We start from the raw sequence: 20,802 nt of genomic DNA on the forward strand, positions 1-20,802 counted from the left end.
CCCCCCGTCCCCGCCCCGCCGCCGCTCCCCGCGGGGCCCGCTCCGCGCCTGCCCCTCGCACTCCCTCCCCTCCCCCGGCCGCCGCCGCCCTCTGTCCTCCTTCTCCCCCGTGTCCCGTCCCGCCGCCCTTCCCCGGCTCCCTGCCTGCCTTTCCGCTCCCGCCCCGCGGCCGCGGGTGAGGCGTGTGCGCCGGGCCGCGACCGCGATGTGCGAGCGAAAACTCGCCCGCCCCGACCCCGCGGCTCCCCGGCCCGGGGACGGCGAACCCCGAAATACCGTGTACAGCTCGCCCGGGGCCCGCTGCGGTGGCCGGGCGGGCGGTGGGTGGGGCCTCCCCGCCCGGAGCCCGCGGTGCCGGCGAGGGGAAGCCGCTCTTCGCCCCCGCGGGGCTGCCCGCGCCTCCCGCCGGCTCGGAGGGGGCGGCCGCAAACGAGCGGCCCTTCAGAGCCCGAGGGGCGCCGGGGGTGACGGCCGGGAGGGGCGGCCCCGGAGCTGACCTCCGTCCCTGGGAGCCGCGGGCGGCAAAGGGGCAATTCCTGGCTGGCGCTCGAAAACCGTCGGGCTTTTCCTCGACTAGGTCTGAAGCTTTAAATAAGCTTTTTAAGTAGGCATAGGGAGACTTTGTGGGAGATTCTGTTTTTTGAGGCTTTTTTTTTTTTTTGGTGCATGTGTAGGAGTGTCTTTTAAAGGCAGTAAAATCTTGTGAGGGTGTTTAGTATCTATGAGACTTGGAGTAAAGCTGACATGCACCTGCCCTACCCACTTTATTATTTTTCTTTTAATTTTTACACAAATATATTGCCAGCAGCAATGCTCTGTAATCAGAGTTCTGTCCATAAGTTACATAAATGTGACAAAAAGAGGTTGAATAATACAGTTCACCTAATATTTAAATTGGTGGGTGTTTTTTGAATAGTAAGTTGGTAATCTGTCCTGCATATCGTAATTTTTTGTGCTCTTTTAAAATTTTTAGAAGGAGTCTAGGAAGACAGAGATACTCTTGAAGCTTTTGATTTAGTCGAAAATGTTTGTAGTCTGCGATGCTTGTAAATGACTAGAAATTGTTAGAAAGGGCAGTGTAGAAGGGAAGGTGTATTGGAGAGCTGAGTTCTCCTGCCTGAAAAGATGGAAAGCACAGTGGCATGGATTTTTGCTCTCTTTTTAAGTACAGGTGACTGCTTTAGCAAGTTTCACAGAGTTATCTGACACTATTGGCATGTCAGTTGACAACCCAGTGAGTTTGATTGAAGTTCTTTACTTCTTCATGAAGAGTTTTCCATATACTATTTAGTAGGATGGTGTTCTGTGTGCTTCTGTATCACTGTATGAAACTGAATAAATTCCCTTGCTAGTAGTTTTATTAGAACTGACCATCCAAGAAAGATAAAAGATAATATAAAGTAATGTAGTCTGCTGGCTTGTGGAAGCTGCTGGAGGTAGCTGAATGCAAGTGGCTGTATGACTCATGAGCTGGCAGGATACAGGACCTCGCTGACATCAATTGACAATTTCTATCATGCATTTGCACTCGGAAATGCAGAGTGCCTGATAGGATGCTTCCTTAGGACTGCATGCTAATTATTACTTGGCCAAAGTGAAGCATGTGTATAATCAATAAATCTGCTTCTCTTCCCACCTACACAGCTTTTATATCAGGGGTAGCCTTATTGATTTTGGTCGTTTTCTTGTTTAGGAGCATGACCATGGAGCTCAGTAGGAATGATACCCACTTATAATTTACTGGACCTTGAATTGCATTGCTGCATTTAACTCAATATATCCATGATGCAGAAAAATAAAGAATATCTAGTCTGACTTGACTTGCCAAAAAATGCCCTTCCAAAAGCAAAATTAGAATCAAATATATAGGGAAAAAGTTTGACCTCCTCTCCCTTTGCACATGCAGACACCACCCGCCAGCTTCAAACAGCCTTGGTAATAACCTGCTCAGCTGAGAGTGTTGTGAAGTTTTACTGAGAATATTGGACTTTTATTAGAATATGCTCTTACACCTCATATGCAGCTTATTTATTTAAAGAGGTCTGATGTGGTCAAATGCTGGGGATTTTCTTTCCTCTCTTAAAAAAAAAAAAAATTGCCTTTTTTTTCCCTGAAACATCAGAGGCTGAATTGTTGCCAGAGAAATTGAAAAAGAAACAAAACTTGAGGCAGAGGGATATATACCCTAACCCCAAAAAACCCCAACCTGAGTACTCTCCCCCAAAAACCTCAAACTAAATAAAGGCCAAATAAACCTAGAATCACTGGCTTGCAAAAGGGTAGTTCTAAAGTTTCCCTAAAGAATAAAACTACTTCATTTTGAGGAAATACAGTAGGTTTGAATCTGTATTTTGACATAATTAAAGATTTGCTTGCACGCAGATTCAGTTGACTGTTTTAAAAGCTAAGTGAAAAGTTAATCAAAAGGCAAGTGATAAATAAGGCCATGCATCAAGATGAAACAATGAGCCCTATATTGCTGTGCATGGGAATTTGAATTGGGAAGAAGGACGCTTTGCTCACCACAGTGTGGGAAGACAATGTGAATTAATTCCTTGTTACTGTTTGCTTGTAACAGGGGTGGTACTAAATTTAACCAATCATAAATCTTTTTCCATAAATGAGTATAACATGTCTTGTAGCGCATCTTGAAATGTGTAGAAATTATCTATGAAATATATAGCAATGCGACCAAAGGGGACTACTTAATCTTTGTCTTGTTATGTCATTTCTTAGAAATTGCAGTACTGTTGTTGGCAACAATTTAGACTTACGATAACTTCTTTTATCACCTTGGTATCTATGGTGATATCAAACTTGTGACCCATGATTAAAGTGTTTAGTTTGAAACATGAGTGCCTTGTTCTAGTTCAGATCAGCTTTTCAGTTCTTGAGAATACAATTATTTGTCTTTCTTCATGTGTTCATGAAAGTAAGAAGTGAATGAAGGTATATTTCTGAAAGGGTTGAAGAGGGTGTATGGTGGATAGTTCAATCATGTTCCTGTAGTGTGTTTACTTTATATCTAATATATGTATCAGAAAATTGCATATAGTTCAATTGCATGTAGTCCAAGTGAGACACCCCAGTTAGTACTAGAAAAAATTGTTGTTATCAAGTGGAATTTATTTGTATCTTTGCCGCATTTAGCTTGAATCATTGTCTTTAGTGAGTTTTTCCAGGTTGGGTGCACAATAGTGAAGGGGGAGGGGAAGGATCGTGAGAAATCACTTTGTCAGATGGCGCTTACAAAACTGATTCTTGCATGCAGGAACATTTGGGAAGGTGGTGCTTAAATGCTGGTTGCACCAAATGCTGGAAATTTCAAGCAATTGGGGCTTAAATTCAAAGGCGAAAAAATGGATTAGTGTAACTACATCTTCTAGGTAATGCCTCTGTCAAGCTTCCAAACCTGAAATAGGTGTTGGCTTAAACCGTTATTGTAAACATAGTCTGCAAACTAAGGGCTGAAGTAGCACAACCAGATATTGCCCACAGATGTTAAACTGCTCAAGTGTCCCATTCCTAGATGGGAAAGACAAAGACACAGAAGTTACATGTATGGTTTGGAAATTGTTTTCGATTGTACAGGAAGCCTGTGCTGTGAACCCTGTTTGGAAGTTTGGGAGTTCATGTTGGGTTTCTAGAAGGTTCTTCAAAATCTATTAAACATGCAATGACTCAAAAAATAGAAAGGTTTTCATTTTACTTGATCAGATTGCAGGGGTGAGAAAAATAACCATCTGCTGTCTGGCCAGTTGTCTTATGTAGTATAAATGATAGATGAGTCACTTAGTTCAGTGGTGGGGCTGTATCAAGCACGGCCGAAATGCTTTGCAGTGTCAGATAGGTAATGGGCTTCTTACAGAGTTTGTTATAATGGAGGCAGAAAGTGATTCTCTGCTTTAAAACATTAAGATGACAATCTAGTTCTGACTCTGATTAAGACAATGATATAGGCTTCTGCTGTAAGTATTGAATCTGTCCTGACATTTTTTCTAGTGATAAGGCAGACTGTTCACTGCGTTTGTTTTAAATGTATTTTCAGTTTTGAAAGTGAAATACATGAATGTGGGTCACCATCTAAAATGGCTCAGTTAATTTACTTCTTAGCCCACCTTCAGACTACAATCCTCTGACTTGCTGTTGGATCCTTCCCTGGGGCACTCGAGTCACTCCTGTGCTGACCATTCAGAAGGTCACAGTGCTTCAGCACAGTCTCATAAGTGCTGAAGTCAGATGATGACTGTTGATATATGCTCTGGTTTTGTCAGTTCACGTCTCAGTGGTGTGAAATAAGAGATGGGTGACACAGGGAAAGAAGAACCTGTTCTCCATCTGTGTGCAAGGCACGTCAGAAGGAAAGTAACCTAGCAGCCGTTTAGGTTAAAAAATGACATACTGTGCAAAATGGAATTTTAACATTCAGAAGTGTCTGCTAAATAACTGTATTATTTAACAAGCTAATTACAGTTCTTTGCTTCCAAACATGACCAATGAACTAATTTGCCTGAGGAGATTGCAATGTGGTAGCAATAACCAAGCTGTTACCACAGTGCCTTGGTACTGCACAGCTGCCGAAAGCATCCTTTATCCTGTAATTGCTTTTCAGCTGTTCCTAAAAGCAAATGTGTTTAACTGTGTGATCATATTTTAAGCTTAAATGTTCATCCTTTTAGTGGCTAAGTAGAATGTCTTTTAATTTGGTGCCTTGAGGAGGAAGCTGTAGGATCAGGTGTCATTGCTTTGCTACCAGGTGTATCTCGAAAGTTCTCTTTTGCACCCTGTTTTCCTCAGATGAAAACTGATTGAACAACAATGCTTTCTCCCTGCTCAGTAATACAGGAGGAGGATGGCCAGAGATTTGGTGAAAGACTAACAAGGAAAATCAAGAATAAAACTGAGGAAAAAATAATGACAGAGCTTCTTGGGTTGAGAGTTAAGAAGGTCATCTTAGTAAGCTGGGGAGTTCCAGAGTTGTCAGCTGCAGCTCAAGAAATGCACAAAATAATGGGATTCCAGGGTGGGTGGATTTTTCTGTGTAGTAGAAGGGCTGTAAGAGATGGAGAAATTGTGGTAATAGGAGCAAGATGTGGTCAGTAAAGTATTGGGAAGCAGGTTCTACCATGTTTTGTTATTGATTTGTTGCATGAGTTACTAGTTTCATTCCAGTAATCTTGGTTCTTCCTATTTCATTCAATACTTGGGCTTGGTTCTCTCAAAACTTTAGGTTGTTTCACCAGAGTCAAAACATACAATTGGCTGAACACTGAACTTTCACTGATCTTAGTAGAAAAATGTTTGACAAACTTGCTTTGAAGGACCTAAGTGGATCTGGTTCAATATGTGTATTGCCCATATTTAGGGGGCAGTGAGAGACGTGCACATGGAAGGACACTGAACATGAGGATGTGTTTGGGTATGTCCTAAAAAGGTGCATAGAACAGCCCAGTTTAGACTAAGTATCTACCTTAATGCAAGTTGACATAGAAGGATGTAGGGGGAGGCCATTAAAATTGTGTTCCAAGTTCATTGGATTTATAAGAACAGTGCTTCAGCCGAATGCCTTATGTTTGAGTCTGCTCTGCTCACAGGTGGTTTTAAGGGACAAAACAAAGTAGATCAGACAGTATATATCGTAGTTAATTTTTTTACCTGACTGGCTCCATGGTTCTGTCCATATGTGACTCGCATGGGTGGCATCCAGAGGTGTGACTGCAATTTCAAGGTTGTGTCTGTGCTTTGCTTTGGATGCTGTATGTTTGATTCTCTGGTGCTTCATGAGAGGAAAAGGGGGCGGTAATTTGCCTGTAGTGGGCATCAGAATTTGCTTGAACGTGAAAACCAGCAAACAGTTAACTTGCCCAGTTAGCAGCGAGAATGATCAGCTCAGCCTGAGTGAAAGTTTGCTTGCACTTTGCCTTCCAGACTTTGAGCTGCCTAGTCCAGGTTGATAGGCCATCTCAAATAAAGTAAATTTGTGCATAGAGGACATTGGTAAAATGTTTTCATTTCCAGACTTCCTCTAAAAAAGTGGGGAGTTTTTTTTGTGTGTTTTTGTTTTGTTTTCCCAATGACCTCATAATGTCACAGGATGGTCACGATACTAAAGAGGTACTGAAGTCTGCTGCTACTTTTTCAGAAATATTAGCCTAACATTACACTTCAAGGTAACTGGTTTGTATTTTATTGTTTTGGCTTAAATTTGTTTTTGGAACTGTGTGCAGTTTTTTGTTATAGGAAAATGTGGTGTTTTTTTATTTTCATATAACTGTTAATACACTAAAAATAATTTCTCTTATATTGCTTTGATAGAGTAAAACATGTTTATAGTTTTTTTGTGTTTTGCTCCAGTAGTCTGTGGAATTATATAGCTGTGGAATTGACTTCTGTTGGCAGGCATTTGGGAAGTAAAGCCACTGCAGGCTGGCTTTCAGTTTGGTCCTCAAATAGCAAGAAAGCACTGTGGAATAGCAAACCTTTGTGCTAGGGAAGGAAAGAAGATCTTTAAGAATGTATAGAGAATTTCCTAGTTACGTCATGCATCTGATGTGAGGCAGGAAATGAAAACTTGTCGGTGTTACGAATGTCATCAAACAGTCAAACTGCCCGTTCCCGGTTGCTGTTGAAATGGGCTCGTTGAGGGCAGCTGCTCTCATTCCTGTCTACAGCGTAGAGAAGGTGTCACGTTTAGCTTTGCGACAATTGTGTGCCATTCTGAGCTGCCAGTCTTTTAAAAAAGTCTCTGTTAGAAAGAACAAATTGTTGCCAAACTAGAGGCTTATTGACTTGAATTTGTAACTCCTTCAATTGCTGTAGAACTTAACATATAATCCTTGCTTAAGGTAAATTCAATTGCTTTTTTAAAGCACTGGTATGGACTGCAAGGTAGTGTGGTGGTGAGTGGACAACTGAAAAGGTCAATAGTCAGTTTTGTAGTTTGAGTTTAATGCTGCAGATAGTATTTTCTTATTTACACTTCTGTCTTTGCAGCGTTGGAGTCTGTTTTCCTCTTTCACCATGGAATATACATGAACTGCTATTTGATCTGGTAGATCAGATTAAACCTCAAACTAGCAGTAACATTTCTAGAAATAGCTTGGTGGCAAACATTAAAAGCAGGCATTACAAATTGAATAGAAATTTGTGTCTGGTATATTTCTTTTATTTGCTTGTCTTGTTCTCTCTTCCCTAGCCTAAGTTACTGAGTAATGACTAATGTTATTTCCTGTGTTTCTGTTTAGGGGAAAGATCCCGAAACATTTTGTCTTTTGTTTTTTTGCCTTATGTTTTCCCATCTTTTTTTTTTATTTGGTGAAATACTATTTCTGTCCTACCACCTTGTGTTTCCACTGCTTAAGCAATATCTGTAAAATAAAGCTTCCTGTTATTTTTGTGTAGCCTCTTGTGTATAAAACAATTTCCAGAATCTTCTCCCCGCACACATAGTAGGAGAAGTACTGTCAAGCTGTATTACATTGAGCTGAGTAGTTACAGCCATATATACATCTGTTGTCCCAGGTGTATTTGAGGGTGGAAAACAGGGTAGGTGCTGTGTCTCCCTTTCTGCTGCTGTGAATACTGCAGTGAGGAACATAGATGGATGTTTCTGTTCTCTCTCATTTTTGTCTCTCAGTTTCTGTTATAAAATAGCAAGAGGAGATAGAATGCATGGTACAATGTTTTCTAAGGTATGAGTGTGAGTAGACAGCAACAGCAGGTCTTCTCCCTGATTTCACTGCAGTCCTTGAGAACAAATTCATAGGAGGAGCTCTAGAGCAAACAAGAGTATCTTAACTGGCTTGCAGATCAAAGCTTTGAATAATCCCAGTCTGCTGTTTACATAGTGGAGTGGGAAAGAGCTTAGGCTAGCCTTTGCCGCAGAAGGAAGAAGCCCCCTTGGGAGAGAGAGACACCATTTGAGTTATTTGCTTTCTTTGAGATCTGTCTACAAGTGTGAGAAAAACTTGATTTTACAGGCAGGTGCTGAAGCCCATCAGCAGTTATTTTAAAATTTCTTGACTCTATGACACTTCTGTTGGAGGTCAGGGAAGTCTGAAGACTCTGAAGTAAAGATCAGTAGTCGTGACATCTTAGGCTAAGTGTCTGCTGCTCTTCTGATAGGCTTGCAAAGTTAGGGACTGCTGCTGAGTATCAGCGTGGGTATAGTGAAGATTAGTCCTCAGGAGGTTAAGGGAAATAAATATTTAGGCATTGTTTCAGGAAAAGTACATTATCTTTCAAGTGCAGCCAACATTTATAGGATTGTTCTAATTTCTGTATTTGTTTGTGCTTAAAGTAGATATGCAGTTTCTGCATTTTTTCCTCACTCACTGTATTCTTTCTGTGTTCTTCAGACTGTAACTGTATGGGTGTCTTTTTGCTCTTCACAATTAGTGTGGAAATCTGGAAGTGCAGTGTATTCTTTTAAATGTGCAGCAGTAGTGAATTTGTATTGAGATGTAGTCTAATAAATTGTATGCTGTTTTGATCTTTAGTATGTACTGAATTCAGTGTTTTGTGTATTTCAGATGATAAAAAGGATATTGACCATGAAACAGTGGTGGAAGAGCAGATCATTGGAGAGAATTCTCCTCCAGATTACTCAGAGTACATGACAGGGAAGAAACTTCCTCCTGGTGGAATACCTGGCATCGACCTCTCAGACCCCAAGCAACTGGCTGAATTTGCTAGGTAAGTAGGAAGAAAGGAGCTTTAAAACTGTGTCCTTTTCACTGGTTTAATTATGAAACTGTTAGGCAAAATGGTATATTTAGTATGGTTTATAATTCCATTTAATTATCTTCTAAAACAAGGGATTTAACACAGCATCAGCTCCTCTGGTCTGAACTAAAATAAAAGGGTTTTATATTCAGCAGTGAATTCTTCAGTGTCTCCCAGTCTCCAGTTCCATTAGGTAAGACAGGACCTAAATGCATTCATTGATAGACTGCATCACACATTGCTCTAGGTGACCCTGCCTTGGGACTGGACTAGATGGTCTCTAGAGGTCCCTTCCAAGCCAAACAATTCTGTGATTTTACATGACAGAGTATTTCTTTCATGTGAGTAGCCTTAAATTCCTGAGCATCCAAAGGATCCAATAAGTGAAGTGCTACGTTGGGGTTGTTCAGTACAAAATAGTAAGGCCACAGGATTTAGTTGGCAACGCCACTTCGTGCTCTTTTTCACCTGCTTCTTAAGCTGAAGATCTTAAATCACTTGTCCTGCACTTTCAAGTGCCACTGGTAATTGCAGTTTCACAGTTGGTAGCTCTACTGCTTGGATTTTCTTTGGTGAGTCAGAATTGTCCCTCGTTTACGTATCAATAGGCTGACCTGAGTGCCAAGGTGACTTTTACTTCGCGGCGGTGGTGGCGTGGCTTGCGGCGGGCGGGGCAGTGCCGGTGTCCGGCTCCGGTGCCGGCCGCTCGGGGCAGCCCGTGGCCAGCAGAGGGCGGCGGAGAGAGCGCTCCGGTGCCGCCCTGGGCTCGGCTCCTGCTGCTCTCGGGGCAGGGCCAGCGTGAGCGCTCTGCCTCCCGCTGTCTGAGCACGGCTGCTGCCTGTCTCTGGCTGCTACTGCCGCATTTTCCCGAGCTGAAAGATAAACATGTGTAAAGCCACATTAATTTTCATTTTTGTCGCAGCTGGCTAGTCTTCAGAGCTTGAGTGCACAGTTCTGACACTCAAAGCAGGTGGACAGTCACATGTTGTTATCCTTACTGCCTAGTAGAGAGAAGAGTGTACCTTTTTCCAGGTAGTTGCTAGGTGGTCTGGCTTCTTGGTTAGCTGGATCTTGGTGTTCAGTGTGTGCATTTATTCCTGTTTCACCTTTTTGATCTTGCTGCTTTTTACAAGTTTTGTCCTGTTACTCTGTAGTGTGGTTGTGCTGGAGGAATAACATCACTGCCTTATCCCACAATTACTTTCACTAAAGCCATTGAACTATGAGTTTTGAAAGCTCCTAGTAAAATAGTTCTGTAGGGCTGCTGCAGACTGTCTGATCTGGAAATGTATAAAAGCACATTACAAACAGCTGAAAACAGGGTTCTATCTGAAGTGATGGGTGGCTCTAGCTATTGATACTCTTCTTTTGTGTTTTACTATCATTTATCAAAGTTACTGTAATGCTCTCTGGGACCTGCTGAGGAGTTCATACAATTTTTTTGAAAGCAAATGTTTAAGTGATACTCCTGAGTGTACATAGTGTTCCAATTCTAAACTGTTACTTACATATTTCTACTTGCTGTGTGTTTAGAATGGTGTTCTCCATTACTTTAAAACATGCTAAAACTTTGGTTCTATTAGACACTGAAGTACTGAATAGCTGTCTTCTGTTAGGAAGCAGAAATAGCTTCTTGTGGAGTATTCTCCATGCAAATACTGAATATTTTTTCTTCAGATTGAGTTGAATACTTGAAATGGTTGTCAGGATTTGGGGTTCTTGAAATGACCAGGCTGCTTCTATCAGATGTGTCTGCATATTTCTGAATATTGTGGAATGTTTTAGCTAGGTTTCTATTGAGAAAATAGTGGCTGCTGGCAACATTTCAAAATTATTGCTTTTCTATATTTATAGTATTTCAGAATGTTCTAGGAAGTTCCAGAGCTGGAATTTGTAGCATGCAGTGGAAAGATTCCGTTTTATGTGTCTGCAGCCTCTTTTCTCACAGCAGATAAAATGTAATCTGTTTCAGTCAGAAGATAAATGTTTGATGGTAGAGGAAGCACCTTGCTTGGATATCACCTTTAGTAATATCTCCAAGTTGCTCAAAACCTGGGGAAAATTGTTCTCATAGCTTAATTGTAGATACATGAGAATTTAATGCATTTTCTAAGAAAGATTATTTGATTCTTGGTCAGAATCAGTGACTGTCAAACTTCTACTCTTGCCTTACAGTTGTATGTTATATCTTAAATTATTGTGTTTGTTTATAATTCTGGGACTGAAGAGTATGGGTGTGTTAGAATGTGAGTATTTCTTGTTAAGGCCTCGTCCTCTTGCAAAGAAGTGTGTTGAAGGGACTCCTTAGCTAATAAGTTGGATTCAAGTACTGATATCTGCAGACTACTGTTCAACTATCTTACTGACCTTGCTGTGTGCAGTATCACTAGGAACTTTGCATGGCAAGCTGGAAGAAAAAAAAGGATTTACATGGCTGGAACTGGCTTTGGAGGTTCAAGGAGTACAATTTTTCATGCTAAAAGAATGTGTTTGTTTAGTATAAAGCTCTGTGAAATTGCCAAACATTGCTCATTGCTTTACAGTTCAGAAGCTCAAAATTTTTAGAAGCTGTATTCTGAAAACTTTTAGCAGCACATAGAGTTGAAAATTGCTTCTAAACTTATGTAGCTTCACGTGCTGTAAGGTTTTGAATTACAAATTTGTATTTAGATTACTTGAAAAAAGAATTGTGTCCACATATAAGGAAGTGTGAACTGGCTAGTAAAATTGTATGCTAAGTGCATTGTGTGTAGTTGAGAGAAAGTTATGTAGGGTTGCTTTTTGGTTTTCATTAAAGTAGGAAGGAATCTCACCACATATTTGTAGAAATTACCTCCTCTGAACCAGGCTAGATCCACTGTTTATAACAAAGGCAGCTTATTTTGATTAAGGATAATTTAATTTTAAATGCTTGCATTGATTATTAGGAACAAAGTTCTGAGGTTAACAGAAAAAGTTTGAATTCTAGTGGTAGTAGATTTTGAGCAAGGTTCTGGTATTCTGATCATGGTCTTACTCTGATCATGATCTAGGTAGTGAAAGGTAATGCAGGGACAAACCTGATGTTTGAAGTTGTTTGTAGCTCTGCAGCCCTTTAAAAAATAATTCAGAGCTGTAGTAATTGAGCAGCTGCACTGGCCACCAGTGCCCGGAGCTTGGTGGCTCTCGCCGAGTGAGCGGTTGCGGTGTCTCTTGTGATGCAGTTGTCTTTCACTGCCTGGTTTAGAGCATATGTCATTGAGTCATGTAGCAGGAATCTGAATCCTTTAACTGGAACTCTGGCCGTTTTTCCTGGAAAAGCTTTTATGCATTCTATGATTCCATTGAAAACACTGAATAAATAGGCTGTGTCAGAACATCGACATGTTCAGTAATGCATAGATGAATGACCAAAAATTACACCTGGCTGGCAGTTCATCACTTTTTACAGATGACTTTATTCTGTTTTAGGAGTCTTGAATTTCCTCTAGCATGCTCTGAAAACACAATAAAAAAGAAAAAGGTGGAATTCTCTTGCAATCATATCAAAATGTGAAATGTTAATTGTGAATGATCTGCCCAGAGGGACAAAACTGAATAAATTACCATGTTTTCATTTGATACCTTTGACTTGGAAACTAGAAATCCCTTTAAGTGGATAAAATGCTTCCTCCAGATCTAAATTGATGACAGCTCAGTAGTTAGCCGTGAAGAAATCATAGCTGCTTGGTAGTGAAAAATTAGGAAGGTAGCAGGGATATTTCTAGAACGTGCATATGGCAAATTCCCTCAAAGCAAGCCACTAAAAATGATATCCCTGGATTCCCTCTCCCTCCTTCTTGTCCTCCAAGTACATGAGTGAACTGGCTGAAGACAGAACACAGACATCAGTAAAACAAAGAAATAAGAAGGAGTATCCTGTAGCTGGGAAATTGGCACAGTAATGGGTCCTGGTGGTAAAAACTTGATTCTTTGTGGTTTTATTTTCTGCTGATCTTGGTATCTTTTCTGAAGGAGAGCCATTGTGAGAACTGCCTTCCTTTCTATCCGTTTTCCAAACCTATGGAAAACAAAGGAGAGGAAACTGCATTAGAGTTTGAAATAGGACACCCTTTTAAAAAGTGACAAAGCCTTCTGGTCATCCAGATTTATGACTTAGGCCTCTTTATAAGGTGTATGCTTTTGTATTGGATTTGTTCTTGTTACAGAGAAGCTTAAAGGGCAGTAAAGTGACAATTGCTTTAGCCAGTATTCTTCGAGGGGAGGGGACATCTGCTCTGTGCCCCACTGCACAGGTCAGTGTCCCTGTTTACACACATGATATTCCTCATAACTGGCACAAACCTAGTAGTGGAATCATGGAGTGAAGGAACTTCTTATGGCAGTTTTCTCCTAAGTGTGACTGAAGCAGGTAAGACACTGGCTGTTCTTGGGTTGTATGTAGATAGATTCCTAGGACACCTTGTGCCACTCCCCTTTCATCTTGTTTGTCCAAAAGCCAGTCTAGCCAGTTCCAGGAGTTATTCAGCACAAATAAACTCTTGCAGTAGCACAGGGCTGTGGTGCTTAAGTTGGTTCTGCTCAAACCAGGGCAGTGTGAGGGGAATGGCAGAATGAGGGGAACACACCAGCAGTGCCAGTAACACTATTGAGAGAGAATAATTTCCTCCACCTCTGAGGTGGGGGTAGGGTGGCAGTCAGCACAGGTGAATATCATTGCTGGTCATCAGAGACCTCTAGGATGTTAAAGGAGCTGTCTGAGAGAGAGTGAATAAAGCTATTAAGATAAGCCTTATGTACAGAAGGAGGAGAAAGGAGCTGAGAACACAAAACTCCTTAGCAGTGGCAAAAAAAGGGAGATTATGGAACAAAGGGGAAATTCTATACTGTTATTTGAATTATATTTCCTTTCTTCCCAGCTTTAACACCATTTCTATGGCTGACTTTAAAATTGCATCAATTGACAAGTCTGTAGGTTATGGAGTTGAACAGGGATTTGGGATGGGGATTAAGGTTCTCTTAGGGTGAAGTACTCTTGAGTTCAGCTGTGTAGATGAAAGGAGGTAGTTAGATTTAACTTTCAGATATGGCACAGTGACAATATTGTTTTCTTTATTTTGAGAAACTGAGTGATTTAATACGTATGATTTCACTCAGTCTTCCTTATGCATGGATAAGGGAGTGTGCTTTTATGCAGCTCATTCTGTAAAGCTATTGGGTTGCACACATTCCTGCTTCCTCTGTTGTCACCCATTCCCTCCCTCCACTCCCCCAGTGCAAGTTAAGACGTGGCCTTTAATTGACTTGATCCAAGATGTACAAGGTTCCCTTCCTGACTGTCACAGTTAATTGATTTGCAGTTGCCTCTACTCGCCACCATGCATGTAATCTCACCGCAGGAATGAAAATTTTGGTCTTGCCATGTAAATTGACTTTCTGCAAAGGCAACTGTTTCTGAAATTCCACCCCAGTGCTAATGTGTATGTCTGTAGTTGTGTTAAATAGTGATATTTGTTAGAGTTCTGTTTTTGATTAATATTTCAGGCTAAGAAAACTTGGATGGAGCTGGTGGAGATGCTCTACTGGGTGGGAGCCAAAAGTCTTAACCACCAGCAGCGAGCGTTTCCTGCACCAGTGTAATTAAGATCAACAGCACTGATTCTAGTCTGATCTCCTTTTGCAGAAAGTTAATTTTAAAGTAAGACCAAAATCTTTTTTTCTAACACATTGAATATGTAAGTCTTTAAATTCTTCTGTGAGGGATTGTCCATATGGCTTCTGCAGCTTTGTGAGCAGGATGACATTTTTTGACACAATGATCTACTGTAGCTATGCCTGTCGTGTTCATGCCCTCATGCCTTTAATCCAGGCGTACAAAGGGCCCAGCAGCTTCCTGCCGCTGTGGCCCTGAGATACAACCTGGACACTGTTTGCCATCTCTTCTTTTGCATTGTCTGCTGCTGTTTGGTGATAAGCCTGGTTATCTCTGGAACTCTGTGTATAAGTGCAGTCTTGTTCCACATTTTAGGCTTAACATGCTATGCTTCCATGAAAAATGAGAAGATGTAAAATTACTCATTTTAACTGAAGCCTTTTGTCATTTCTATCTAAATGTTCAAGTATACTACTGGGCTGATACTACTTAATTTATAACCAAAGCCTGAACATTAAAAATACCTGGATGGACAGTCATGTTCTATGCCTGCTCAGGCACTGAACTGAAACATGTAAGGTGTACGTTGATGCTGCAGTCTGCCCCGTGTCTGACCATCCAGTTCACCTGCAATTGGTTCCTCAAGCTTCCTTCCTGCACTGGCCCTGGGTATTTTCCTCCTCACTCTACCTCAACAGCCTGTTAGAGATGACAACTGTTGCAGTGTTTCTTTCTCAATGATTGACTTAATACAAGAGGTAAGATACAAGAGTCAGAAAGAGGATTTAACACAAAGCTTGAAAATGCAGGCACTGCCCACTAAAGCATTTTGCCACATCTCTTGTTAGCAATTCTTTTGGTCTAGTCACTCCCTTTACTCATGGCCAGTTAAGACTTTGGAACAACAGTGGTTTTACTCATTCTGATCATGTCAAGGACACAGATCTCAGACCTAGGAAATTTTTTTGCTTCATATTTTGGGGCTGGGGGGATGACTCAGCCAACATTTAACAGGTTGATTGAATTAGGAGGAGGTGGTTTTGGCACCAGCTTTGTCTCCTAAGGATGTTTGTTCTCTAGTGGAATTAAATCATGACACACCATTCTCTCATGTCCCATCTTGTCAAATCATTCTTCTGTGGCCATTTTAACAATTGCTCATTTCTGTCCCTTTTCCTGTTTTTTAAAATCACAGAGACATAATAAGGAGAATCCCATGCTGAAGGTAATTGAAAGCTTTCTGTAGGGGTACTGTAAAGACAGCTTTTGTCTGTGTGTGTTTTCCTACAGTCTTGGTAGTACTGTTGAGTCTGGAACCTCACTGGAGAGTGCAGTCAGTCAGTTAATCCCAATCACTTGTTTGAAGTCAGGTATTTCACTACTTTACTCAGAGAGACTGTGTAAACTGAGAACAGCACAACCATTCTATATTTCAGTTGGATTATATAAATTAAGTCTAATCAATAAGGTCAACTGAGTTGTTCTGTAGTCTTGAAAAAGATAGTTTACAATGAAAATTAAGATAATGAGGAGACTGCTGTACAGGAAGAGATGTAGTTTGCTGTATTCAGAGTGTTTCTGCCCTTAACAAAGATGAAATCTTAGTTGTACTGCTGGTTGTGGTGCACAAGAGGAGCTTTGTCAACACAAATACCTTACACCCATTTACAAGTCACTGTTAATATCTGTAAATGTGTTTGTAGCCCTGCAGGAGACTGTAGTGTTCTTCAGGATAGCTCTGTACCTGCCAAGTGTAGTCTGGAGATGCTGAGGCAAGCAAGAGTTTCCCATGTGCCCACTTAGAGAAAAGAGCAAAAACAACCTCTAAATCCTTGGGGTTTAGTGTTGTCTGTGAAGTGGCTGTCAAGTGCTTTAGTCTGTAGATGATCCACTTGAACTGTGCTACATCTGCAGTACTGAAAGGACTCAGAGTCAGGGACCAGTGGTAGCTGACAGAGCCATGGGAGACTCATCCATCACATATCACTCCACTGGCAGCTATAAGATGATTTTCCTGGGTCTTCAGGACTTCTGAGGGAGTTTTTTCACTGCTCTTGCCTTAATTCACCCTCTTCTCTCAGCAGTCCATGTGAAGGAAACAGGTGAAAGCAGATTTCAGCCATAGGAGTGTTACAGTACCAAAGAAGTCTGGACTCAGCTTGCAGAAACCAAATGCTTTTGTGGTCAGAATGGAGGCATTTTAGTTTCTTTTCCCTACAGCTCTTGGGAAGCTTTGAGTGTTTAAGAATTGTTGTTTAGCCACTCTCATATAAATTAATAAAAAGGGATGTAAAAAAGTACATATATGCATTGCTTGGAAAAATCTTCCCCCAACCTTGTTCTTCTATATCAGTTTCCAGAAACAGAACTCATGAGGATTAAAACTGTCATGGATAGCAACAGACACTTTTCTTTCTTAACATCAAGAAGAGTGTGTACCAGAATTGGAATTCTGATAATTCAAATTATTTTGTTAATTTCAAGCTACTCATTCTGTTTGAGTCTAGGGAATACCACCAAACCTGTGGATTAATTTACAGGTATGATGTGTAGGCACCTTGTCACACAGAACTGTCAATGCTGTATTGCCAGGAAAAGCAGTTCAGTAACCCACATGAACACACTAGCTCTGCTTCCACAGCAAGGTTTGGGAATGTGCAAAGTCTCATTGCTCACCTAAGAGATCTCAGCTGTATGGGGGTCCGTTTATTTACACCCACCTACCGCTGTAGTTAGATGGAGATAAACCTTTTCTTTTTAATTTTTTGAAATTTTTGAAAAGCACCACAGCTTTGCGAAATAAAGGCACCTGAAAGTGCAGTGTAGTTCCCCAGAATCACATCTGGCTCTTCTGACTTTCTTATAGGTGGTTGTTGTAACACTGTTCCAAGATTGTTTGGTACAGAGTCTTAGTGTATGTAAAATAGATCTAACACATACAAGCAATAGTTTGCTGGGCTCCTTATGTAGCAATGGAGGTTAGTGGCACCCGTAAAATAATGAAGATCCCTGTCAGTGACCAGGAGTAAATTGGTGATTGCTTGTCAGTTGCCAAGAGTGGAATCTGTGTGCACAATACCTTAAAGTAAGAATAATTACTGTTTCTGTGGTTGAAATGGATGTCTGCGTTGTCTGTGTAGATTCCACCATCTGCCTGGTTCTGCTTTCCCTGCTTCTGTAGAGTTTTCTTTAGAAGTCTTGTGTGATGAATATACTGCAGAATGATTGAACCTATACTCCTTCATGTCCTGCTGCACGGATGGAGAGGAAGTGAAGCTAAATAGGCCACATGGGTACTGGCACAGCACAAATGGAGTTTTCAAACAAAACCTCCTAATTACAATTAGCATGTTTCAGGGGAAAAAAAAAATCTCAATTTCCACATATTCAGAGGATTAAGAAGATAATATTAAATGTCTTATTCTGTATTTGAGAGGTCCTTCTGGAAAGCAGAGCATTCCAAATGGTAAATTATACTGGTAATATTTTTATGAAGGTTTTGAAAATGTTAAAGTGAGTACCATTGACACATGTAATACTGGGGGATAAGATGTGCACATTATGTAGGCACTTAGGGGAGAAGAGCTGTCTACTAATGTGTTTCTACTAATATTTTTTGTACTGTTTTTTTTCTCTAAGAATGAAACCAAGAAAAATTAAAGAAGATGATGCTCCACGAACGATAGCTTGTCCTCACAAAGTAAGTGAAGTGCTCAGCTTCTGAGTAGATAGTAATTTGTAGATCAGAATTTTGTATTGATGTTTTCTCTTGAGAATGAATAACTAAAATATCTTACTGTTAATAGTACACACTCAGTTAAATGTATTTTAGTTGTCATTCTCTAGAGGCTTCCTTTAAAACCTTTCACTGAATAATATATTATTCCCATTCCTTGTCTTAAGGTTAGTGCATCCCTAATCTTCTGGTAACCATGATGCACAGTCCCTAACATGCTGGTTTTACTGTTGTGATTTCCCGACACCCAAGAATACATACTTGAAAGAATGTTCTGAAAGCTGTTCAAAGTACGTTCCTAAGATCTATATATCCTCTGCTTGGAAACTATGACAGATTTGGAGTCTAGATCAGGAATCAGCAATTTATGGTGCAGATGCCAAAGTCAGCTTTATTGGAAGACTCTGAATTGCATTCCACACAGCTGGAAAGTGCATCATCATTAAAGAGAGGGGCAGGCATCCTTGAGATACGATTCTGATCCGCTGGTAGCAAGGAAGCTTCTGTCTTGGATAAATGTTGCCAGTTACCTGGATTGGTAGCCTGTGGCTTTACTGCATTATCCAGCTTTTGTAGTGCTTCTTTTAGCTGATTTAGTCTGTGACTAAAAAAGACAAACACAATCTTGCTGACTTCTGGTCTAGATAAGTGTGAGCCTAAGCAAATAATCAGGGCAGATAGCTATTAGAGCTACCCATTAGAGAGCATGAATAGAAGGCTACTTTCTGACAGCCATGGTGTAAGGAATTTTCTGAATTCCTCTTTGTGCTTATATTGATTTCCAGTTCTCCACATTCTAAAAGTGTCATTGTTTTTGTACTATGGTATACAGAGATACAGGAACAGTTATTTTTTACTATACCAAGGAATGTTACCTTCATTTCTTTGATTTACTTTTTCATAGCCTCAACCTCATCTAAATGGGGGGGGGGAAAGAATGTTCTATCCTTCCATTTTCTATCTTGTAGTGTTTGTAGGCTTTATGCATTCATGAATTCAGTTTAACAAAATAAAAATATTATAGCTGTACCCACTTCTCTCAGAGGCAAGAAGGGACTTAGAAATAAATGCAAAAAAAATGTTGATGGACTGTTTACTTTGGCGCTGCTTTGCCCCACCCAGTTCTGCTATGTGCCATGAATGGTGGCACAGTACTTCAAAATTAGCCAAAGAGGTTCTAGTGCCTGAAGAGAGAACTCCTGAAAGTGACATTTCACCCTTTTTGTGAGAAACAAAGCTTATTTAAATGTATTTAGGTAAAATAAAAGCCTGCAGAATTTAAGATTAGCAGTTTAATGGTCTTTCAGGTATTGTTAAATTTTATGCCTCATAACACAGTGGCGTTGGCAGACTACTCTTATATAAAAGTTTAAACAGCATCACTAGTAGTACAATTAGGATTTATGATTATTAGTAGGATTTTATGAGGAATTTTTAACCTTGAGGAAGACATTTATAAAACATATGATAGATACCTGTTGATTTTCCCTAAGAAGTGAAAAAATTGTAGAAAGATTGGGTAAATAGAGCCCCAAGTCACTGCTGGCTTAAGCATACTTTGGAATCAAAAGTGGTATTCCTCTGTCAATGCAGGGTTGACCCCCAGGTTGAGACTTTTGGTGCTGTACCTGAATTACTGTGTCTTCTGCTTTTGGATTGTGCTGGGACTAGCTCACGCTGTATTCTGCTGCCCAGTATCACTTTGTAGGTTTAAACTGCAGCAGCAGTGACACTCTGCCAAGGGGACAGTGATCAGGCTGCTGCTGCCAGTTTGGACAAGCTAGTTCCTGTAAGTTGTTACGTGCTGGAAACCCTCTTGCTCCATTTTTTTCTCAGAAATGGGGAGGACAGAGAAGGAAGAGGACAGAATGTTGGGAGGTGGTGCACATACCACTTGGTACTAGGGAATTAATCTGTGGTATATTAGAGGCTATAGAATATATTGTAGTACTGTAGTTCTCGGAATATAGCACTTTGAAGAGTACACCATAGGTATCCATGAACTCTCCTTCTGTCTTTTGTTTTTTTGGTTGGATTTTTGTTTTGTGGTTTGTTTTTTTTTTTTTCTCTGAAACATGTTAAGTGCTTTTGTTTGGTTTATTCATTTGCTTCTGCCAGAGTCTGCATCTTCTCCATAAGACTGGCCTGTTTTTCATTTGACTGCACATGGCTCATAACACTGAATGAGGAAAGGGTTTGGGATCTTTTTGTTTGGGATTGGGTTTAGATTTTATTTTGTCAGCTTTTCAAATGATTAGTTTTTCTTGTATTGCTTTTTAAAGAGTAAATGTAAGGGATGTTATTTCCAGGGCCAATTATTAAGAAAATATTCAGGATATAAAAGCACTTTAAGTGCTCGTACTGCAGCAGATAAAACCTTCTTTATGAGAACTAGCTTATCTACTAATTGAGTTTTACTGTTCTTTTTAAGGGCTGCACAAAGATGTTCAGGGACAACTCTGCCATGAGGAAGCACCTGCACACTCATGGCCCTCGAGTACACGTATGTGCAGAATGTGGCAAGGCCTTTGTGGAGAGCTCGAAACTAAAGCGACATCAGCTAGTTCACACCGGAGAGAAACCCTTTCAGGTACTGCTGACCTGCAGGCACCAGTGCCACCACTTCCCTGGGAACCCTGGAGACTCTAGCTATAACCTGGCTTCCACAGGACTTGGCCATACTAGGGCTCTTCTAAAATCAGATAAGGCA

At 40.6% G+C, this 20,802-nt stretch overlaps 2 protein-coding genes and 1 long non-coding RNA gene across 3 annotated transcripts in view; 2 read left to right on the forward strand and 1 right to left on the reverse strand.

The window, feature by feature from the left end:
- DEGS2 (delta 4-desaturase, sphingolipid 2) overlaps nucleotides 1-6,170 on the reverse strand; it is a 38,234-nt gene extending 32,064 nt beyond the window's left edge. Inside the window, exon 1 of the mRNA XM_038137141.1 lies at nucleotides 277-6,170. The gene's annotated coding sequence lies outside the window, so the exon portion shown is untranslated. The remainder of the gene's footprint in view (nucleotides 1-276) is intronic.
- YY1 (YY1 transcription factor) overlaps nucleotides 1-20,802 on the forward strand; it is a 30,173-nt gene that overhangs the window by 1,560 nt on the left and 7,811 nt on the right. Inside the window, exons 2-4 of the mRNA XM_038137137.1 lie at nucleotides 8,532-8,694; nucleotides 17,996-18,056; nucleotides 20,524-20,682. Of these exons, the coding sequence (XP_037993065.1) occupies nucleotides 8,532-8,694; nucleotides 17,996-18,056; nucleotides 20,524-20,682 (383 nt within the window). The remainder of the gene's footprint in view (nucleotides 1-8,531; nucleotides 8,695-17,995; nucleotides 18,057-20,523; nucleotides 20,683-20,802) is intronic.
- Nucleotides 8,701-16,007, forward strand: LOC119701087. The gene is made up of 2 exons (XR_005256995.1): nucleotides 8,701-14,401; nucleotides 14,914-16,007. It is a non-coding gene; the product is annotated as an uncharacterized LOC119701087 (long non-coding RNA).

This window comes from Motacilla alba, chromosome 5, assembly GCF_015832195.1.
Source record: "Motacilla alba alba isolate MOTALB_02 chromosome 5, Motacilla_alba_V1.0_pri, whole genome shotgun sequence".
Classification (NCBI taxonomy): domain Eukaryota; kingdom Metazoa; phylum Chordata; class Aves; order Passeriformes; family Motacillidae; genus Motacilla; species Motacilla alba.